The sequence below is a fragment of the Tasmannia lanceolata genome, unplaced genomic scaffold (genome assembly GCF_043159265.1).
Source record: "Tasmannia lanceolata isolate RefF3 unplaced genomic scaffold, GAP_Taslan_0.1 ptg000020l, whole genome shotgun sequence".
NCBI classification, from domain to species: Eukaryota; Viridiplantae; Streptophyta; class Magnoliopsida; order Canellales; family Winteraceae; genus Tasmannia; species Tasmannia lanceolata.
The window spans coordinates 5,229,501-5,253,175 of record NW_027518697.1 but is presented as its reverse complement, the minus strand read 5'-3'; the positions used below and the strand labels follow the sequence as shown (position 1 = coordinate 5,253,175).

The window sequence follows — 23,675 nt, the reverse complement described above, 5'->3', positions numbered from 1 at the left end:
TTACCAAAGTACCCCTCTATTTCTCACATGGGTTTAATGGCATGTGGTATATGATGCATCATGCATGCCCAATAACGATAACTACTATTTTTTTTATTTTTTACACTTTCTTATTACAAATAAGCTGTATACTTTAAGGTTCGGTTTGGTTGCACCAAAAATTAGGAAAATTAAAGTAAAATGACATATTTTCCATTTTCCCAGCACTGTTTGGTTGCCGTTTACTATTCACATGACGATCCTCATCGGCTGTGAAATTTCCAAATGCAAGCAGTTTTTTTACTTTTTTTTTTTTTTTGAAATGCAAGCAGTTTTTTTACTATTTGTCTTTCCTCACAAAATCCAGGAAAAAAAAAAAAGAAGGTAAAGAAATTGGAATATGTTTTCTTTTTCTACTACTATATTACATACATCTAAACGGACTCTCAGTGAAACTGATGCTGGCTTAGATCAAAATGGACCGAATAATGGTCTAGGAAAGTTGATCGAGGTCACACCCACAGGTCACTTAGATGTTTTTTTTACATTGGTTGTACTCAATCCCATCTTCATTTTGATCGATAACTCCGTGTGTTACGGTCCTAAGTGGGGACCCGCCTAGGTATGGGATAGGTTTAAGGGGCCTTGCCTAATGCGTTCCATCAGCTCTGGAGCTTTTGGCGTATCGGTGAGGTACCTAACATTTGATATCAGAGCAGCCAACACGTCCCGTGTTCGAGTTACGGAAGGGGCGACCTATGAAAAGGGCTACCTGGAAAAAAGGCCAGAGTGAAAACCATCACAGAGTGGACCGCCGAGGACGTCGGGTGCGGAAGCATGGTGGTATGTTACAGTAATAAGTGGGGGCCCGTCTAGGTATGAGACTGGGTGGGACCCAACCTGGTATGGGACAGGTTTAAAGGGCCTTGCCTAATGCGTTCCATAAGCTCTGGAGCTTTTGGCGTGTCGGTAAGGTACCTAACACCGTGTCCTTATATTTTATGGTTAATTTTCAAAACAATGTCATCTACTACAATAGTGATCTCTTGTTGCCTGATGAGGACACCAACAACAGTAAAGGCCTCACTGACAAGCCAATATAGCGCCAATAAGTTTTGAAAATTAACCATAAAATAGGAGTGTTTTAGTTATTTTGTTAGAAAAGTTGAGGGAGATCAGGGATAAACCCTAGGTCAATAGTTAGGGATGTGAAGGGATCCACTTAGGATCGTATCCACTTATGTCTTGGTCACGAACTGTTCAGGTCCCTTATCAGAGGGGATTCATTTCAGAGTTCTTTTCGAATCCTTCTTTCTGAGTATTGTTATTTGAGGAATGATAAAATGAAGGGCGCCCAAGCAAAAACCAGCTTAAAGGGTGCCCACATTGGTCCCTCTCAATAAAGTGCATTTATTAAGGGCACAAAGAAGTATAATAACGGCACACAAAAATATAAACTTAAAGGAGTAATAAATGCTTTGCTGAGATTGATGAATGGAGGTTCCTCGTAGATGGATTTTTGCAGAGGAGTCCTTTTGTCTAGTTCTTTTTTGAAAACAATTACACGTCTGTATGAACCCCATAGATTACTACTCCACTACTTACGTTCTCGTAAAGATATCGAGAGGGCAATTTTGTCATTTTAAAGACTGATATAGCAGACTCGAACCAACGTTCGATCGATCTTTGCCTTTAGAAAAGAAGAAAAGCAATCAGTTTCTTTCTCTTTGATGTAATTGCGCAAGCAGATAGGGCTATTTTCCAAAGCATTACCCCTATAAAAACCACGCCCGGACATGAACAATATCACATAGAACTTGGCCTTAAGTTTTGAAATCATGGCACCATTTGTTTTCAATGTTCAGGTCGGCGAACCGGAGCTAGTCCGGCCCGAAACTCCGACGCCTAACGAATTCAAATACCTTTCCAATATAGACGATCAAGCCGGACTCAGAAACCACATCCCTTTTATCCATTTCTTTTACCCTCCAAAAACTACTATCGACGAGGACCCTGTCCAAACCATAAGGCGGGCCTTGTCTCGGACCCTTGTTCACTACTACCCCATTGCGGGTCGGCTTAGGAATGGAGAGAGAGGTAAACTTGTCGTTGATTGTTGTGGAGAGGGCGTGATTTTTCGAGAGGCGGATGCCAATGTCACACTCGCAAAGTTATGTGAGGCCAATGGTGGGTTGAAGCCACCGTTCCCTATGTGCGACCGACTGCTTGTTGATGATGTATGGGGTAGCTTCCTCGTCACCGATTCCCCATTGCTCCGCATGCAGGTTAGCAAAAACTAGATTTTTTATTGGATTCGCTAATCAAAGAGTACTTGTTAAGGTGCATTGGAAACGTAATTTTACACAAATGTTTTGAGACTTTTACAAATGTTTTGAAATATTTTTTTCTTATCAAAACACGTGTAAAATTATCTTTCAAATGCACCTTAACCAGTGATATATCCAAATATATGGTCTTGTCTAGGCAATTTTGCAAAGAACCATTTTGCGGCTCACTATTTTGAGGAGGGAACAGCTACCTTGTAGCAAATCACTAAAGTTTATTGTAAGATTATTATATAGGGACTTGCTAGGGACCACCACAGAAGGCATTTCGTGAATGATCTGTTGCATGAGAGAGCAGCCATGCACATAGGCTCACCTTGCAACAGATTTTGTTTTTATTCATGACTCATGAAGTGGGTGCTCGCTCATGCAACAGAACGTCTGTGAAATGCCGTCTGCAGTTATCCCTACCAAATCCCGTGTAGTGTTAACAAAAGGGGATGCTTCACGTACTGCTAAAGTGAAGCGGGCTTTGGAAAAAAAACAGCGGCAAGGGCTCCTCATTTGGGCCTGCATTTAATTTTGTAGTTATTGTGAGTAGGTGATTGACGTTGGTAGATCCAATGGGAATGGGGGCTTTGTTTAGGAATGCTAAACTGAAGGGAAGCATTGCAAAAAACCAACGACAAGGGCGTCCCATTTGATCCACGTCAACCAACTGCAATTATAACGAGACTGATAAATGTAAAATTTAGAGAACTATGAATGTGATTGGGTGTCATGGTTATAACTGGGTGCCTTTACCACAAGAGTGCCACACAAATATCTTAAAATTTGTTGAAGCTACTGATATTGGCACTACCATGTTTTAATTATTGCACTAACTCACCTTGTCATTTCAGTCTAAATTTGCTTTCGAGAGCTTTTTGGGACTTATAACAACCTTTGATAGCTCATTAAATAATAAAAGACAAGATGAGTTACTGTAATTATCAAAATATGGTAGTGCCAATATCAGCTTTCTTTAATTTTATCTTTTAATCAACATATACTGTTAAATGTTAATTAAAAAACATAGCGTGAAATTATCAAAAAAGAGCAAGCGTAAATTTTTAGAGTGAATGCTATTTATTAAACGAGATGGTCCGGAATCTGGTTTGTGTACAGACTATACACTGAACTTTCGTGTATATACATTCCATAACTTCCAGGTGACCAGACTCGCCTGCGGGGGCTTCGTCCTGGCGTATACATTCAACCACTGTGTATGCGATGCGTACGGAGCATGGCAGTTCGTAACGGCCATATCGGAATTCTGCCGAAACCCCGACCGAAAAACCCCCACTATCCACCCTGCCTGGGGCAGAGAAACCCTAATCCCCCGCTCTCCCCCTCGCGTATCGTACCGGCACCCCGAATACGACACCGATACTCCCACCGACACGCCCGCTACCGAAACCGATTTCAAACGTCTCGCTCAAACCTCCACCTTCTTTTCCCGCTCAGATATCTCAGCACTAAAAAACCAGATCAACGGCCAAAAATGCCCCACCTTCGACGCCATAGCCTCCTGCCTGTGGAGAGCGAGAACCCAAGCCCTAACCCTAAAAACCGATACGAAACTCTTATTCCCAATCGACACGCGTTTCCGTTACAAACCTTCCTTACCGGAGGGATATTATGGTACCGCGGTTGTTTTTCCCTGTGCCGTGGCGAGATCAGACGAGCTTTGTAACGGGCCGATACGTTACGCTGCTGGATTGATATCGGGTGTTAAGAAGGGGGTATCGGGAGATGAATATCGGGCATCGGTTTTGGATTTTATTGAGGTGAATGGGAGGAGAGGGTTTTGTAAGGAAGGGGCATTTGTGGTATCGGATATGAGTCGATTGAGGTTTTCAGCCATTGATTTTGGGTGGGGCCCAGGGTTTTATGGTGGGCCCGCTAGGGCTGGGACTGGGCTAGTGCCTGGGATGGTGACATCTGTCATTGGACATAAGAATGAGGATGGTGAAGAGGGAGTTTTGGCTTTGGTTTCTTTGCCTGTTGAGGCCTTGGAGAGGTTTCAAAAGGAGGTGAGGAAAGAGATTGACACTTTTGCCCCCTTTAAGTTGGTATCTTCCCTTTAACTTCAAGGAGATCTAAGAAGGGTAAATTGGTCATACAAAAATAATTGTTTGGAACAGAAAATGATGTATCTCTCATGTATCTAATAAGGCTCATGTATTGAAGAATATACATGTATTTAATTTAAGCTATAAATATAATTTGTTGTTTATTTTGAGAACCGATTGTGAGTCCAAAACTGATTATTGGACTCAAAATTACTTTTACGCCCTGTTTATTTTGAAATTTGAGAACCAATTGCTTGTCCAAAACAGATTATTGGACTCAAACTTAGGTTTTAGGCTGTGTTTGTTATGGATTTTCAAAACCAATTGTGAGTCGAGAATGGGTTATTGGACTCAAAATTATGTCAATAATCAGTTTTGGACTCAGCGTTGGGTTCTCAGAAGGGAAATGATATCAGAACAACCACATTTGGTTATATGCACTAATTCATTTTGTCTTTTAGTATTTAGAGAGCTGTCAAAAGGTTATTACAGTTCCCAAAAAAGCTCTTGTTAAGTCATCTAAAAATAAGAAAAGATAAACTAGGACCGTGCAATTATTAAAACAGGGCAGTGCTAATATCAGTTCCCTTCTCAAAATTGAAAACAACCAGGGCCTAAACCTAGAGAGTCAAATAATCAATTCTTGATTTGCAATAGGTTATCAAAATCAAAACAAACAGGACTTAATTGCAATCAAGTGACATCAAATCAACACTGCATCCATTGTTTCAAAACTGAAATTCAAAGCCTTTGATGACCAAAAAAAAAATTAAAGATCAAACACAATCCTCCCACTCATAAGCAAATTTGAAGAACACATTGAACAACCCGTAAATTATCAAAGCTGAAAGAGTTCCATCCAACCCTTTCACTACTTGAAGTAATGGGAGTGATCTAACATGAAATGAGCCTCACATCAGAAGCTACACCATAATGTGTACCAGTTTTTTTTCCAGCTAACCTATTTATTAGCTAAGGAGTTCTAAACTGAATTGCACCCCTATGGGTTGTAAACCACCAAAGTGCATTTAGGGAGCCCTTTGTTTTAGTAAAAAAAAGGGACTGTTCAACTATCAAGCATCCAAGCAATCAATACCTTAGTATCAGATCAATAAAAACTACGGCTCTGTTTGTTTTGGATTTTGAGAACCAATTGTGAGTCCAAAACTGATTATTGGACTCTAAACGAAAATTTGAGTCGAGACTCTGTTGTCAAAATCTGAAATAAACAGGTCCTAAGAAATAAGATCAACAAACTTGTACAGAAACAGCTATCATGCATTTTCCATTGCAAACCAGAAAAGAAAAGTCCCCACATTTAACTAAGGTCTGAACAGCTACTGTTTCTGTTAATAAGTCAACACACAAGTACACGACCCACCTCGGGTAAATAACAACTTTTCTACAAGACAAAAGGCGGACATAATTGTAAAGTTTCAAATATCTTACAGGCATGTAGAACGAGAGTACATTTGTTAAGGAGAAGCTGACGATCTTTAACCTGCCGCATTGTTGAAACAAAAAAGACTGAACCAGGAATTAGATAATATGCCTCTGCAAAAGAGTCATCAAAATTTGAAGTCAGGAACAAACTTAAAACAAACAAAACCATTAAAAAAAAAACAAAAAAAAAACACCACTAATTTAGTGTAGAGTTTTAGATGTTACTAGAATTGCTACAAACAACTAGCAAACAATCCCTGGCAACAATAATTGAGGTAATCTCCACATTAGGGTTCAAACATCAACAATAGAATGGGATATAGAAAATGAAGTTGTCATCTTCAAAAGGATCTTCATCTACAACACTTCATAGATTATCATCTAAATCATTCAGTGCCGATTGTCGAAACAATGTGATATTCCTCTCATCCTAAATCCTTCAAAAAGGGCACAAAAGTTGATGTCCCAAAAAATAAACTCCAACCACCACGGTTGTCATATAGCAGCAGAAAAGTGTATTTCATGCAGCATAACAGGCATTGCTTCCCTTTCTAAACCACAAAGGCAGTCTCGTGTCAACAAGTATGATAACCAAGTTGCTTAAATGTGACTCGGACGCACAACTTATATTTTGCAAATAAAGTTGATAATTGAGAATTACACCCATAATCTCCCTCTTGAATTGGAAGACACACAACTTGCCAATGAAAGAATATAATTATGTTCTTTGCAAAAAGTCTTGGTGAGGACATCTAAATATCATGTCAATGACAGAGGAGCAATATCAATCCCTGTCACAGTCATTTTTCACACATGCGCACACATAGCAAGATAATGAAAAACAGAACGGCAAAAAAGAAAAATAGGAGGGGCGGGCAGAGGTCACCCCTCAATAGGAGAATCTCTACTAGCCCTCTAAGATACTCAGATATGGATGCGGATACAAACACACATTGGAACAGAGATACAACTCGTCATTTTTTTAAAAATGTAGGACACAGATATGGATACGGGTACAAGAATCAATACCAGGAGAATAATACGACATCTATCAATAAAATATCATACAACCTAACTAGATTTAACTTAGACAGATATATTAAATAGCACTTAAGAGAGATATTTGTTTGAAACAAGATAATTATTTGACCAACAAAAGTATCCATGAAGTATCCGTAAAGTATTAGAATATCATGTCGTGTCAGACACAACACGTTGGGCCTTTAGAGGTAGCCAACGATTATAGCTAGCCTCTTAGTAAATGAGTCAGCCACCTTTTTAGCTTCATTAGCGACATCTCTATCAGCTAGATGTGCAAAGTTCATGCATGAAAGACATGTTACACAGCAATGGCAGTATCATTTTTCTAGCCAAAATGCCCAAGACTCCAAGTGGAATGCATAATAATTCTCTCAATCACATGTGAATCCCTGTAATTCTTTTCTAGTAGCTTCCTCTGCTCACAAGCTCAATATTTAGAGCAGCAGTTCAAAGTATAATGAAGACAAGTTTTTTTGAAAAAGATCAACCCAGAGAAATAAAAAACCGAAACAGAAAAATAAAAAGTACAGCAGCTCATGCGGTCCAAATGGGTGAATGAAACAACCACCTCCCAGCATATCTCAAAGTTATGTTGAACATGGCTGATATCAGAGACCCTCCATGGCCCAGCACTTTACCTCATTGTGCAACTAATCGTCTTATTTAGCAAGTTCCCTTTAACCTGTAAAAGTCTACGGAGGTTTCTTCCCCAAAGAAAGCCAGAGCCCAGCCAACAGTGTTGGAACCATGGTTTTAAATTTTGGTTTCGGCAACAATTTCAGCCTTGGCCGAAATCCCGAAATTTCGGCCGAAATCCAGTAAAAAGAAAAAACTTATTATTTTAATATTTCGTATTTTAAAAAAAAAATCTAATTAACAAAATTTTGGCCGAAATCCGGAAAGTCAGAAATCTCTGATTTTGTCGAATTTTGGTTTCGGTCTCGACAGATATCCGAAATTTCAGATTTCGGTCGAAATTTAAAAACTATGGTTGGAACCTGCACCTCAGAAGATTAGGCAGTTTTATACATCAACAAGATGTAAGAATGATTCCCCCCCATTTGTTCCAAAATATGTCTCCTGCAAGCCTGACACAGGTTGCGGATGGATTAACCACTGAAATCCAGGTTAATGGTGTTGATGTGAGGCAACCTGGTTTTCTCTCAAACACAATTTTACCAAAAGAAAATTCAATGCCTCCAAATGTGCGAATATTTCTTTCTAGCCAAATGGAAAAACGCGTAGGTGGCCACTTTCCAATGGTCGGCCTTTGTAGCCAAGACGGTGACAAGACCGTTGCTCGATCAGATCCCCAAAATAATTTTGAAAGGACCACATTATATTGTATCAGAGTTGCACAGTACACCCAACGTTTGAAATTTCAGTTTAGGTTTCAGTTTCGATGGAAATTTCAGTTTAAATCTTATAGTTTCGATTTCGGTTTTAAATTTCGGTCCCTGTTGAAATCGACCGAAATTTTGGATTTTGGCCGAAATTTAAAACCATAAGGCCACCATACATGCTTTGATATCTTAGACCATACATGCTTTGATATCTTAGACCACATGAACAGATAGTTGTTTCTTCTGCTTCCTTTCACATAATGCATATCTTTGAAACCCTAAAACTCCCCTGCCTCAGTCTGTCCAATGTAATAAGCACCGCTATCCACTCAAAACTCTGCTTCCAAAGCCGATCCCAATTCATTGATGGTTTGTGTCTTATCTCAACAAGATATTAAAGAACCTCACCAAAAAAGTATCAACTCTGATCAGCCCCACAATGCCCTTATTATCTTCTATCTGCAAAATGAAAACTCCTTCCATTAGGGAAAGGAGTAACACAAAATTACAAAAACTTATCACTTGTCAAGCTCCTACTCATAACAATCAGAAACTTTCAACTCTATATCTTTCACCAGCCTATATATTAGACTTAAGAAAGCATCGCACAACGAGACCGGTCCAAACCACCGACCTTCCCAAAATTTTATTCCATTCCCCTACACACTAACTCTAATACCTGCTAGGAACTCTTCCCCTGACTTGACTAATCGACCGCCAACACAAGAAGTCTTATTAAAGCTTCTCCATTCTCTTCGCCACCCCTTTGGGAATGGATAACAGGGACATGAAACGTGTGGGTAAGTTGAAAAGGTAATGTGGTCACCAAATAAAAGAGAACTCTATTTCCACCCAGCCAACTTTTGGGAGATGATATTTCCCCCCTCTGCAGTACGCATTCGCCCCCCTTATAACGTGAACAGTGGGCAACTTTAACACTTTTTGACATCAAATCACGTTAAAAGGGGGGTGAACGCATACTGCAGGTGGGGTGAAAATATCATCGTTTCTCCATTCTTTCAATACCAATGGCAACATTGATTGGGATGGGATGCCAAAACCCAACGAAAGACTTAACTACGTCATAGGGAGCGCTCTACTTTACACTCAAAGCAATTAACAGGCGCCTGAACTCCCCCGTCTTGGACATTGATGCTGCCATATCACTCTTAAATCGACTCTCAATCGTGGCAAAGCATCAATCACTACAGCATCAACTTCATATCATCATTGTCTTGGAGTGAGCTGTATCGTCCATGAATTACAGGTGAAAGATACTTCTCACCCTATCCCCAATCTCCAGAGTCAGAGACTCCACGAATCCAATATTCACAGCCCTTCTCAGGCTACTAAAAACTTCACCAACCATCATGAAAAGAAGCAGAGACAAGGTTAGCTATATTTCCCTTTTTGTACCCAATCCCCGCACCATCTAAGAATCCATTATCCACATCCCATCCTAAACTACTCAACAGTTAATCAACCATTGTGCAAAGGAGCAAAGACAAGGTATCAACTTGAATGAGGCCCCTCGAGATCTGGAAAAAAAAAATCCAACCAGGGTTTTGTTCAACAATAATAAGGAATGCACTGATGTATCCATCTCCTCCACCTCTCAACAAGGAAGACAACTAAATAGTTATACAAGAGAAAGGTCTCACACAATAGCATAATATTTCAAGATAAACTCCAGCACACTTCACTCAAATTTTTGGGGCTCAAAAGAAAGAGGCAAGTTTGTCAATGGTCATGAGATATAGGAAACACTAAGAAGGTATGAGTGGGTCGTCAGAACCTCATAACAAATATTGAAGTCAGCACTAATTCCCCTTCGAGCATATTTGTGATTAAAATTGAATTCAATGTCCCTTTAAGTGCATTTTAGATTAAATAAATATGTTAAAATGTGAGGGAATGTAACATCAGATTCAATATAATATCCCCTGAATTTCGATATAAATGAACATACTACCAGTATATGATAGAGTGAATAATTTGTAGTTCCCCATTTTTTATCAATATATTAGGTTCAATATTGAACTTGGGAAATCTGATAATGAACTGTGTTCGGTTCTACCGAGAGCTGATTGGAAAAGTCACAGGACTAAACAGACACTATCAACTGAAGCTTATGAGAGTTGTTGCACAACAAGAAAAGTGTGATGGTTGAAGGCAGGTGTTAATTTACCAACTTCTCCAAAAGCTTAAGCTGTTGGAGAAAGGCGTTATTTATCTTTTATACTTTAACACTCCCCCGCACGTGTGGCTCACTTGGCAAACACGTGGCACATGTGGTCCCACTTTGGGCCGACCATTGCATGTGGGTTTTCGCTATCCGGGAGGTTTGCACTCGACACCTTTGGCTTTGATACCATGTTAACTTACCAACTTCTCCAAAAGCTTAAGCTGTTGGAGAAAGGCGTTATTTATCTTTTATACTTTAACGGCAGGGAACAAATTTTACCTGGAAAATCAGTTTTCCAGCATTTGGATCACTTTCATGGAATATTTACCCCAAATTTTTAAAAAAAATCTCGTTTTTAAGAAAGACTTCCCCTAGTAGACCCTGGAAATTTTTTCTAGGGAAAAAATACATACTAGATCCAAAAGGCCCCTAAGGGTCTTTGGATTAGTAATTTTCCTTGACTGTTTCATATCGGTGAGTAAACTCATGTTTCACAAATGTTGCAGGAAAAAAAATAATATTCAGAAACTATAATATTCAAGGGAGCTGATATTTACGCCCCTTATAAGTCTGAGGACACCCGCATTTAAACGCCGTTATGGGCTAGGATGAGCTGTCAGTTAGTAAAAAAAGAGTACTTCTAAAATGACGACAATACCCTTCCAACAAACCGCCTATTCCTCACGATCAAAATCTTTCTGTTCTCTGCCCTTACCAAAATCCCCTATTCGATCTCTCTCCCTCTCAAAATCTTTTCTCTTTCTCTCACCTTACCAAAATCAGGAAACCTCATTTCCTCTCTCTCTGGCACAACCAAAATCGAGACCTTCGTGCTCTCTCCGTCTCTAAGCTCAAATCAAAAGAAGAGCTTGCCATCACAGATTCACAGTTATCTCTCTCTCTCTCTCTCTCTCTCTCTCTCTCTCTCTCTCTCTCTCTCTCTCTCTCTCTCTCCCCATATATATATATATATATATATATATATATATATATATATATATATATATATATATATATATGACCATGAAAATATCTCATGTCTATGAAAATAGGGTTTTCCATTTTGGGCTATTAGATTTACTTTTCAAGTGCTCGGTGAAATGCTCGAGAGGGATTATATTTTCTTCTTGTTTGATTAGATATTGGGTTTAGTTGTTAATGGCTACATGTGTTAATTTTTTTGCTTTTCTTTGTTAAGACTAGAGTGGGCATTGGGCTTTAGTTATTTATGGTTGTGAATTTCATTATTAACATCAAGTTACTAGATTGGAAATGAGTTGATGATTTTAGTTGTGAGAATTAACTATATCCGATTGTAATATGATAAATCAAATTAGGTTGTTTATTTCGTTTCTGATTTTCTTCCATTATATTATTTGGTCCCGGCTTAATGTGCAAATAGTGATTATGAATTATAAAAGGGAAATTATTTCTACGCTCCAATGTTTTGATAAACATGCGTTCCAACTTTTGTCGTGTGGTATTTAGCAGGCTGTCAAAGGAATATTATGATTCTCAAAAAGCTCTTAAAGCCCTTAAAATACTACACGACAAATATGTAGAGCGCATGTTTATCAAAACATTGGAGCGCTGAAATCATTTCCCTTAAAAAAAAAAGTGTTAAATTGTTGTGGTTTTTTATCTGCTTTTCATTTTTAATATAACTCGCTAACATTTTTTGAGTTTATATCAGTTATATTTTTCCTACTTACGATGGACATTCAAAGCCAAGAAGAATGCCCTAAGAATATGGAAATGCTTCTACCTCTAAAGATGGAGTTTGCAAATCGAGAAGAGCTTCTTGAGCATGTGGCCAATTTTGCAAAATCCCAAGGGTATATTATAAGCATTAAGAAATCGGAAAAGAACAAGAAAGTTATCATTGGATGTGATAGAGGAGGTGTTTACAGGAATACTCGTAAGATTCCGGATAATCTTCGTCAGAAAGACACTTGCTCACGCTTGATAAATTGTCCGTTTAGAATTGATGGTAGAAGGATATACAATGGTTCATGGATACTCAATATAAAAAACTTGGAGCACAACCATAAAGCTTCAGAAGATATCTCAGGTCATCCCTCCAGTCGTCGGCTTTCAAAAGAAGAGATTTTGCGAATTAAGGAAATGACTATTGCAGGTATACAACCACGTCAAATACTTTCTTCTCTTAAGCAAAGTAATCCACAATTTTTATCAATATCAAGAGATGTCTACAATTGTATTGCGAAGGTTCGTAAAGAGATACTAGCAGGTCGTACCCCTAGCCAAGCCTTAGTAGACGAACTTGCTAATGATGGTTTCTTATATAATCTTAAAAATGATGAAGAAGGTCGTTTGACACATTTATTTTTCGCTCACCCACAATCGATAATATTGAGCAAGAGATACTCTAATGTTTTTTTGATGGATTGTACCTATAAGACCAATAAATACAAGATGCCATTATTTGATGTCGTTGGAATGACAAGCTTTGGTTCTTCATTTTATTCATGCTTTGCATTTCTATCGAAAGAGGAAACAGAAGATTATGTATGGGCTTTGAAAATGCTTCATGATATGTTGGGTGGTGTTTCTCAACAAATAGTATTTGTAACAGACAGGGAATTGGCCTTGATGAAAGCTATATATGTTGTATTTCCAAGAGCTATTAATCTTTTGTGTGTATGGCATATTGATAAAAATATTTTATCGAAATGTAAACGTCATTTTGAAGATGGAGACAATTGGGAGAAATTTTTATCTGGTTGGAGTACTTTGATAAACTCTCCAACCGAAGATGCATATGTTGAAGCTTGGAAAGAATTTAGAGATAAGTTTAAAGAGAAGGTGATTGCTATCAACTACATTTCCGACACTTGGCTTCCTTATAAAGAATGTTTTGTAAAGGCATGGACAGAGAAGCATCTTCACTTTGGGAACCGTGTTACTTCAAGGGTAGAAGGTGCGCATTCCCAACTTAAAAAATACTTGCAACTTTCAACCAGTGACTTTTATTTGGTTAAAAGGAAACTATGTCTAGCTATTGAAAACCAGTTTCAAGAAATCAAAACACAGCTTTCAGCGGAAAAGATTAAAGTTCCTTATAAGTTGCATATGGCATTTTTTCGTGAGCTCATTAATCATGTATCTATTTTTGCATTGGATAAGCTTTTCCAACAATTTGAGTTGGCTACAACTTGTTCAACTTTGGCCACATGCAAGAATCACTTTACTGCTACCATGGGGCTTCCTTGTGCACACAAGATTAGATATTTCTTGGATGAACGTAAGGTATTGTTTCCAAGTGATGTTCACTCACAATGGCGAATAGATGATCAAGCAATCGATGATATAAATTGTGTTAAAAATAGTCGAGAAGAACAAATGGAAAAGATAATTGGGAACTTGCAAGATAAATACCGAAAATGGCCCTCCTCTCAACAAGAGATTGTTTTAAATCAACTTTCTCAGGTAGTGAACAGTTCTACCCCAATGCTTCATGAACCTAATGTTCAAAACCCGAGAGGACGTCCACCAACGTCAAAGAGTCGAAAGACAATCAGCAGCACAAGACGAGACCCTTCATCATTCGAGATTGTGGAAGCAACAAGAAGATGTAGTATATGCAAAGGCGTTGGCCATAACAGCCGTACATGTCCACGACAAACCGTAGGTACCGTCTCAACAACTTATTTTTCTATGCCCATTCCAATTGGTGTTGAAACTGAAATTGGCATTTCAGAATTGAGCACTTTCCCTAGTGAGACTATCGGATTTGGGGATGATTAGCAAATGGTAAGTTGCTTATATTGCTTGCAAGGTCAAGTTATGAAATTTAATAATGTGATTTTTCTTTTCTATCAATCTAGATTGGCTGATATATTTAAGATTTTCTTCGCCGCAGATGGAGTTTTTTTATATAAACCCCTCCCCCAACTTTTTGCAGAGGTGATTTTTGTCATATTTTAGTTAGAACAATTTGCTAATAGTGAAAGGTAAGAATCTTTTGTCATGACCTCATAATGAGTTTTTCTTTCTTTTTTAAAAAGGACATTGATGTGTTTTCTTGAATTATTTTGTAGGAATCTTGGACGATCGAAGTGGCACTCATTCAAATCTGAAGCATTTGTTGTTGTTTTATACCATCAAAGTGTCACTCATTCATTCCGGCGCTTCTCTAATATATCATTGATTTTGTAATGTATGCGTCCATTTTGTCATTTAAATCGCCCCATGGGGTCATTATTAATGAAAGACCTTTCGATTTACATTTAGATTTTCATCAACTAAGGATTTGAATTCTCGCAATGTGTTGAAAATGAATCAAATCAGTGCAAATTTATGGATCTTGATGGATTCAAATCACCATCTTCTTGAGACATATTTCTCAAGTTCAACTCTTTATTGATAATGTTTATTTGTGTATCTGATTTAAAACCCTTGAATTGACGTTGTGTAGGGAGAGAAAGGTGAAATTGTGAATGCGCCCCTAAGTGCAGATTTCTGCACTAATGGAAGGGGTGCCTAGCCACGCAAATTGGCCAGTGGACAAATATTAAGGTGTTGGAAGTGTGAGCTGTAACCGAACTGACGTTATGTTGGGAGAGAGGGGAATTTGTGAATGTACAAATATTAAGGTGTTGGAAGTGTGAGCTGTAACCGAATTGAAGTTATGTTGGGAGAGAAAGGGGAAATTGTGAATGTGCCCGTAAGTACAGAATTTCTGGAGTAAAATTCCTCTATAAACTGAGGCAAAAACCTTATTAGATCCAGACAATTCCCAAGGCGAAAGTAATTCCGAACTCACTGTGCACAAAATTCTGCTCTTAGGATAGATGATCTGAGCAGCTCTAGGACAAGTTCAATTACAATTAGAGACTTTCATCCCATTGAACACCCTGAACCGAACAACTTCAAGTAGTGCAAGCTCCTGATACCAATCATGCATTATAACTCTGTTTGGAATGCTCTGAGATACATCAAGCATACACTCTCTAAATGAAGATTGAGTAGGTACTGGTTCAACCGTTCTAGTCTTTTTTCTATGAAATTTTAGAAATGTTTTCCCTTTTTCAAACTTTGCTAGAAAATTCCTGCAATTAAACGGGCCTCAGGAAAAACGATTCTCTTAATAGTCAATGTCATAACTCATAACCACATGTCCTCATTTTCCTTATTACATCTCTCCTGTCATAGCAGCCAATTTGTGATGAAGAGGGAAGTGAGTCTTTTTCCGGTGCAGAACCTGTTGCTGCAAATGGTGACTCTGTTATAAGATCTTTGGAAGGGGTGGCCATGGAAGGGTTCCAGATTTTTGGTAAGGTGAGAGAAAGAGAAAAGATTTTGAGAGAGAGAGAGATCGAATAGGGGATTTTGGTAAGGGCAGAGAACAGAAAGATTTTGATCGTCAGAGAGAGGAATAGGCGGTTTGTTAGAAGGGTATTGTCGTCATTTTAGAAGTACTCTGTTTTTACTAACTGACAGCTCATCCTAGCCCATAACAGCGTTTAAATGCGGGTGTCCTCAGACTCAGAAGGGGCGTAAATATCAGCTCCCAATATTCAATACCAATCAAGTTCTTCATTTAATATCAAATTTATCTAATTAATATCTATGAATATTCAACAATGAACGATTACAAAAATGAAGGGAAAAAGTCCAGAGATCATTTTTTGAAGATAACAAGGGAATTTCCAAGATTGAGATGATGAAACATAGTAGCTTGCGAAATAGCATGATCTTTTGAACGAAATCTACTCTAGCTGTAAACCCCCCTTTGCCAACACCCCACTATACACCACCTTCATCAACAACACCCTATTACACCACCTTGTTCAACAACAAACACCACCTCGTACAGTGCTTTTGCCATCTTTGGCATCCTCATAGTGGCATGGAGGGTAGAACGGTGACAAAAAGGTGCAAGGAGTGGAGGGTTGAGAAGTCTGTGTCCATCCCGGACATCTGCAATGTCTTCACACGCCTTTTTTTTTATTATAGAAATATGGGAAAAACCGAAGGAAAAGACTAGCCCATTAGGTGACTTTCGCGGTCGCCCTCACTAAACCGAAATCGAATTTCCTTTTCGTGCCATATGGCGCTTAGAATTTACTTATTACCCTTTCTTCCTGGTCCAATATTTGTTCTCGAAAGCTTTTGTTTCCGAGTACTAAAAAACTCTCCAAATTTATGACCAACCTTTCATTCAGTGATCTTACAAAGAACATGAGTTTTAGGAAAAGTGTTTGTGAGCTAGAGCTCATATAAGCTTATATGAGCTAGAGCTCACCAACATAGGGGGGGCGACATTGTTTGGATGATCCAAAGCACTCATTTGATAGGCTCCCATATAGATAGGGTATGCCCAAAAAACCAGCTTCACAGGATCATCCTAACCTTCCATTTGTGGAGGTTAAAAATGGGTAGATTTACGGAGGTTTATACCCATCCATTTTAACTTCCACAAATGGAAGGGTTAGGATGATCCTATTAAGTTGAGTTTTTGGGTACACCCTATCTATATGAGGGCCTATCAAATGAGTGCTTTGGATCATCCAAACAATGTTGGCCCCCCTATGTTTGTGAGCTCTAGCTCATATAAGCTTACATGAGCTCTAGCTCACAAACCCTTTATATATATATATGAGAATAGAGTTCCTAAGGTGTCACCTCATATAGCTTATATGAGGTGGCGCTTAAAAACATAAGGGGCCCACTTTGTTTGGATGATCCAAAGCATTCATTTGATAGGCCCTCACATAGATAAGGTGTGCCCAAAAAATCAACTTCATTGGATCATCCTAACCCTTCCATTTGTGGAGGTTGAAATGGATGGGTATAAACCTCCATAAATATGCCCATTTTTTACCTCCATAAATGGAAGGATTAGGATGATCCTATGGACCTGATTTTTTGTAAGCACCATATCCATCTAAGGGCCTTTCAAATGAGTGGTTTGGATTACCCCAAACAAAGTGGGCCCCTTATGTTTTTAAGCGCCACCTCATATAAGCTATATGAGGTGACACCTTTGGAACTCTATTCTCTCTCTCTCTCTCTCTATATATATATATATATAAAGAGAGAGAGAGAGAGAGAGAGGTGGCGGCTGGCTGGCGGTAACCAACGCTACCTAGATGTGACAAGGGTGCCAAGTGGCTGCCACGGCTAACTTTAAAATTCAAGACAAATGGACACTTCCAAGTGTAATAGATAAAATAATGGGAAATATGATTTCTAACCGACAATAAATGATCATTTCATTTACAGTTTTTGAAAATATCAATTCAATTCCATTCATTGTCCATTAAAAAAATTAATACTACGAAATAATCATTTCATTTTACAGTTTGGCCACTGATACTAGTTAATGTGCATACATGAATCATGGTTGGCCAAAATCTAGCAAACTAATATCACGAATATGATGGGCACTCTGAGACCCTTAGATACTAATAAGAAAAGAAATAGTACCTATTGTGCATCAATCTGGAGTCTCTTTGCTTGATTTCTCTTGTTTTTCTTCTGCATGTGTTTACTCCCACCAACATTAGGGGTGCCTCGACTAGTAGGGCTGACAGCAGAGGCCTTTCTCATGTTTTTCATCTGCAGGCGTTTACTCAAGCGTTTACTCCCACCTACATTAGCTTTGTCTGGACTAGCACACCTGATTCCAGAAGCTTTTCCCTTGTTTTTCAGTTTCGGCGGTTTACTCCCACCTTCATTAGCATTGCCTTCACTATCACAACTGACTACAGAAGCCTTTCTCTTATTTTTCATGCGTTTACTCCCACCTACATTAGAATTACCTTGACTAGCACGGCTGACTGCAGAACCCTTTTTCTTGTTTTCTCTCCGTGGGCGTTTACTCCCACCTACATTAGCATTGTCTTGACTAGCACAGTTGACTGCAGGAGCTGGCGGTACCAATGGACTCACAGTATTCACTTCTAAATCCTCTGTCTCGGCAAGAAGAGGAACTCCAATTGGCGTAGATGAAGCGGTGGACATCTGGGCGGGGAGAGAAGTTGCTTGTGGCACTGACAAAGCTAACGGTGAATGTGGGTATACATTAGCATTGCCTTGACTAGCATGGCTGACTGCAGAAGCCTTTCTCTTGTTTTTCCTCTGCAGGCGTTTACTACCATCTACATAAGCAATGCCTTCACTAGCACAGTTGACTGCACAGGCTGGTGGTACCAATGGACCCAAACTATTTACTTCTAAATCCTCTGTCTGGGCAAGAAGAGGAACTCCAATGGGCGTAGGCAAAGCGGTGGGCATCTGGACGGGGAGAGAAGTTGCTTGTGGCACGGACAAAGCTAGCGGTGAATGTGGGGGTCTGGTTGGGTTGAAATTGGCATCATTACCACTTAATGGTTGATTTGAAATTGTGGTCTCATTACCACTTGAGCCAGGGGAAGCTGGTGGTACCAATGGACCCAAAGTATTCACTTCTGAATCCTCTGTCTGGGAAAGAAGAGGAACTACAATGGGCGTAGACGAAGCATTGGGCATCTGGACAGGGAGAGAAATTGCTTGTGGCACCAATGACAAATCTGCCGTTGAATGTAGGGGTCTGGCTGGGTTGAAATGGGCCTCATTACCACTTAATGGTTGATTTGAAATCGTTGTCTCATTATCACTTGAGCCAGAATCAATTTCATAAAAAATTTCCTTCGTTGGCTTCACAAGTTCAGAAACTGATGGATTTGATATTGAGACTAGAGAAGGTTGTCCAGTAGGAAAAGCCTCAGAAGTGACTTTATGTAATGCCCGATAGAGTTTGATCTTAGATTTTATAATTTCATACATAGTGGTTCTAAAACCAGAGTTACCTGCAAAATACTAACAAATTATTAAAAAACAGCCCTTGAAAGAATTATGAAATGATACTTCCTAATCATGCGAACAAATTCAGATAGAGAATTATGAAAGCATATTGTACAGACCTAGGATGGATTGTATAACAGTTCGTGCTGCCATTTGTTCGGCCTCTTTCTTATTCCTTGCCGCACCCCCTGTATAAGTCTTACCATCGAAAACCAACGTGGAGACGAAAACCGGAAGAAGCCCTTCTGATTGAGAGGTTCCATATTTTGGCATTTCCAGTTTCATCTTCGTTGCATACTCATTGAGGATGGACTTGCAAAATATTGTATCCTGAAAAATGAATAAACTACATGGCATATCACACGATATCAAGAAAACAGCACAATATCTTTAAGATAAAACAAGAGAGATAAAGACCAGGTATGCACACTTCTTGTGACAGTGAATAATGAAAAGTCAATTGCACATAACCTATTTGAACTAATACTCCATAGCACCTGATTTATTATTGTCTTATCCAAAACAACTCAAAATCACAAATAGGGCAAAAGCATCACAAGCCACTACTGCCAACTATTCTCACCAGCAGAAAAGTCAAATGCACATAACCTATTTGAATTTATACTCCATAGCATCCGATATATCATTATCTTATCCAAAATAAAACAAAATCACAAATAAGGCACAAAAGCATCACAGGCCCACTACTGCCAACTATTCTCCGTAGCAAGCCAAAAGAAAGAATTGGTACATGAAAAGCTAGACAAAATGTATTAAAGGTAAAAGCAACACCCAAATTAAATAATTAGTTCTTCACAATATTGTAAAGTAAAACGATTGTATAAAGTAACAAAACTTATAAAATTGCTTGAAAAGAAGACATAGCTTGGTTGTTGCAGACAAAACTGATAAAATTGCTTAAAAATTCAATTTAACAAGGCTCCAACTTCCGTAGGAACTTCTCCAAAACAGAAGACCAGAACGGCCGAAACATTGAATGTTTCAATCGAAGAGGAAAACGAAATGGCCACTGAAGAGGAATTCATAAGTAAGTGAGGAAGGAACATGGAAGACATAAAATGATATGATAATAGGTGAACAAGGAGAAGCTTGAAAGAGCATAAAAGAAGTATGAAAGCTTCATTAGGAATTGTACGACACTATACAAAACGAATCTCGAAGGAGAATGGTGTCAAGACTCAATAGAGCATAGAACTAACACAGGAATTAGCATGAAATTAGAAACAAAAGAATTAACAAAAGTGAAGTGCGTTGGAAATACAAAATTGGATTTGTACTCACTATAATATCAACTGTGCAATAGAAAATGCATAATTTTTTAAGAATTCGTTTACAAAAAGACAAATGATATAGGACCACTTTGGAGACCTCTAAAAATATTTTCATATAATATTTATATGCATATGGTCTTACTTGCATATAATCTTATACACAGATAATAGTTATTGTTGTATATTTATTTTAGTTAATGGAATCCCAAATGGCCTTAAACTTATTTGCAAATAAGGACCGATATGATCGGTATCCAAAGAGGGTCATAAGCCTTCCAACATTTACTAGGAAGGTGTGACATTTGGATGGTTGCTGGGATATGTAGCCTTAGCAAGTAGTATTTTTACAGTATTTTAATAACCTGCTTAAAAATCACGACCTATTAAATGATTATAGTAACATCACTTGTCAGTTCCCACAGGAGAGAAAAACTTTTACAGCCCTAATTGTTCATGTGAATCCAACTTTTATTACATGTAATTAATAATTTAGCTCTGCAACCCAAAGTTTAATTTAGAGAATATTAATTCTTCTTTCAAAGTTATTGATAGTGAAAACATTTGCAGACAAGCAAATTTAGGGGAATAAAAATGAGTCATGAATGACTGAACATATGATTACGAGAGTAAAATTTTGTATTGATTATCTCACCGTTAATTTCTAATGTAACATATGGTTTAGAAGTTTCATCACCCTTTTAGTCAAATATTAAAAGTAAAAAATGAGTTTACTGATTTTACTATTCCTCACAGTGTCTTCTCATATCCTATTTTTTCATATAGTATATACTTTTTCACATGCATGCATTTGGAAGTTGTTCAACTGCAGACTAAGCAAGTTTCAAGCATTTATAGCATTGTGATAATTATTTCAACACATAAATGATGTATGAAATACAGAACACCTCGCTAATTAGAGGGCATCCTTCATCCTTTAGCTTTCTAGATATACAGTCAAATGCAACTTTTGCAACATATTGTTCAGCTGCCTTCCGATGAAGAAATGTCCGAGATGCCCTATAGGCTGCACCATCAACCATAACAGTGGATCGAAATCTTGGCTGGTGAGGAGAACCTTCATTAATGGTATGATAAATTGGAATATGAATAGATGATCGTTGTGCGTGTTCTTGCAAACGATTCTTGTACAATGAGTTCTCCGAAACACCTAAAAAAAATGAAAAATAAATATAAGATCATCTATGCAAATAAATAAGAGCAAACACATTTCTTATTTTGCAACATATAAGAGAGCATATAAGTGAATATAGACGAATAGCATAGGTCTCATTACTAACATTCAAAAAAATTTAAAACCATGGTTGTAAGTGTAACACACTATCTTCCATTACTTTATGTCAACAATCAAAGTTCCACGAAACCGTCGATCTGGTGGGTCCCACCATGATGGGTCACATTGCAACGATCAAACAAACTGGAAAATCCAAGCCATTCACTAGGAGGCTTACGGGTCATCAATCAGATGTTTAGGCACATCTGGCCATAATCATTGTGGGATCCACTGGACTGATAACAGACCCTTACAAAAGGAAAAGAAACTCCCAATCACCTAACCATGAACTAAACTTCCATTAAATCACTAAGGCAATGTTTGGATTTCAAGAAAAACATTTCCAAGGGAAAAAAAAATTCTTTGAGAAAATTTTCTTTCTACTGTTTAGAAGCAAATGACATGATTCTTGTTAATTTAATAGGATATTACCATAAATAGAAGGCCCCCTCTGAAGTAAAAATTGAATAGGGTCAGTTCAAGTCATCCTCTTTCGTGTATAAAAAAAGTAGGAAACTTTTTGAAATATTCTTCCACAAAAGTTTGGAATCCAAACAGTTGACAGCATTTCTGACTGCACGTATACAAATCCAAACAGAAGAAATTAAAAAGAAAAAAGAAACCCACCGATGTACAAAAACAGTGTTCTAGAACTAAAACAAAAAGGCACATTTTTACAAATTGCATTAGAAACCATTAACCATTCACCAAACTGAGCAGAAGAATAAAATCAGAGTGTCAGAAAATAAGAAACCCTAACAGAAATTGACATATTCTTACCAGGATTTGAAGTCCCTGCGATGGATTTTGAAGGCCCTGCAGCTTCCATTTGCAGCTCCGTAGGGTTTAGGGTTTTGGTTTTCTTCTTCTCTTCGGATGTGCAACGCTTCATCTCTCTATTCTCATTTTTCATTTCTCACTGTACAATGTGCTATTTAGGTAAAAACATGAGGGGGCTAACGTGCGCGGGGTGTGTAAAGGAGCTTCGGTTCTTTCCCGTAAGAAAATGCCCTAGGATATGACATATTTGCCCCTTTTTATTTGGGAGCGTAACAGAACCAGTCATAAATACACTTGAGTCGGTCATTCGCTGTCCGAAGTAGAAAAAAGAAGGGCAGTCCTTATTTTTAGCAAGGGATTTGTTAGGCAATTTTGCCTTTTGTAGGGCGTAAGAAAAGCCAGGCTCACTTTTGTAGCATATTTTGTCTTAGGACTTAGGGAAATGATTTCAGCTCTCCAGTGTTTTGATAAACATGCGCTTCACATGTTTGTCGTGTAGTATGTAAAGGGCTTTAAGAGCTTTTTGGAGATCAGTAACACTCTACGACAAAAGTTGGAGCGCATGGTTATCAAAACTTTGGAGTGCAGAAATCATTTCTCTTTTTGTCTCATATTCCTTCAATCCTTCAATTCATCTGAGAGGAGGACTCTTCTCTTTTGCTATGAGTGGTTTTCCTTCCTTAATGTAGAATGGGTGTAAATTTGGTTTTACCCAAATTTACACTTAAAAGTTAAAATGAATGTTTCAGTGGAGTGGAGGTAAACTCACGTGTGTACCCCTTTTTACCTCTTAAATGAGTTACCCTCGCTGGCTTTCATTTACTTACAAATGCATGAAGTGACTTAACTCCAAAACCAAACTTATTTACGTGTGTACCCCTTTTGGGTATCTTATTTAAGACAAGGATATTTTGACCATTTTCTGAGAGACTATACACCAGTTTTTAGAAAAAAATTCTGTTTTTTTTTTCACATATTTTTATATTTCGACAGGAAAAAATATTCATTTTTGTCATAAAATATTACCATGAATATACACGAGGCTTTTTTGTGGAGGCTGCATGAATGTACAAGTAGAGCCTACGAATATAGCCTGCACCTGGGCATATGA

General features: G+C 38.2%; 3 protein-coding genes across 3 annotated transcripts; 2 read left to right on the top strand and 1 right to left on the bottom strand.

Annotated features, from left to right (window-relative positions):
* The first annotated feature begins 1,673 nt into the window (after positions 1-1,673).
* On the top strand, positions 1,674-4,553 carry LOC143854567 (benzyl alcohol O-benzoyltransferase-like). Its single transcript, XM_077364597.1, has 2 exons — positions 1,674-2,264; positions 3,476-4,553. Exons 1-2 carry the CDS (start codon positions 1,818-1,820, stop codon positions 4,391-4,393), a joined length of 1,365 nt encoding a protein of 454 aa, XP_077220712.1. The 5' UTR covers positions 1,674-1,817; the 3' UTR covers positions 4,394-4,553.
* Positions 4,554-5,635: 1,082 nt separating this feature from the next.
* Positions 5,636-22,783, bottom strand: LOC143853728 (uncharacterized). The gene is made up of 5 exons (XM_077363467.1): positions 22,565-22,783; positions 21,399-21,661; positions 19,321-19,531; positions 17,843-19,206; positions 5,636-5,932 (listed from the first exon to the last, which is right to left on the bottom strand). Exons 1-4 carry the CDS (start codon positions 22,695-22,697, stop codon positions 17,843-17,845), a joined length of 1,971 nt encoding a protein of 656 aa, XP_077219582.1. The 5' UTR covers positions 22,698-22,783; the 3' UTR covers positions 5,636-5,932.
* On the top strand, positions 12,104-14,158 carry LOC143854858 (PKS-NRPS hybrid synthetase cheA-like). Its single transcript, XM_077364975.1, has one exon. The coding sequence runs from the start codon at positions 12,104-12,106 to the stop codon at positions 14,156-14,158; it is 2,055 nt and encodes a 684-aa protein (XP_077221090.1).
* Positions 22,784-23,675: the final 892 nt, after the last annotated feature.

What these genes read in the sequence shown, in the direction of transcription:
- LOC143854858 (XM_077364975.1), top strand. Translation starts at nt 12,104, where the DNA reads ATGGACATTCAAAGCCAAGAAGAATGCCCTAAGAATATGGAAATGCTT.
- LOC143853728 (XM_077363467.1), bottom strand. Translation starts at nt 22,697, where the DNA reads ATGAAAAATGAGAATAGAGAGATGAAGCGTTGCACATCCGAAGAGAAG. An exon ending in GATGCCCTCTAATTAGCGAG is followed by an intron (nt 19,532 to 21,398) that starts GTGTTCTGTATT and finishes TTCATTTTTCAG; the next exon opens with GATACAATATTTTGCAAGTC. An exon ending in TGTTATACAATCCATCCTAG is followed by an intron (nt 19,207 to 19,320) that starts GTCTGTACAATA and finishes AGTATTTTGCAG; the next exon opens with GTAACTCTGGTTTTAGAACC.
- LOC143854567 (XM_077364597.1), top strand. Translation starts at nt 1,818, where the DNA reads ATGGCACCATTTGTTTTCAATGTTCAGGTCGGCGAACCGGAGCTAGTC. An exon ending in CCCCATTGCTCCGCATGCAG is followed by an intron (nt 2,265 to 3,475) that starts GTTAGCAAAAAC and finishes CATAACTTCCAG; the next exon opens with GTGACCAGACTCGCCTGCGG.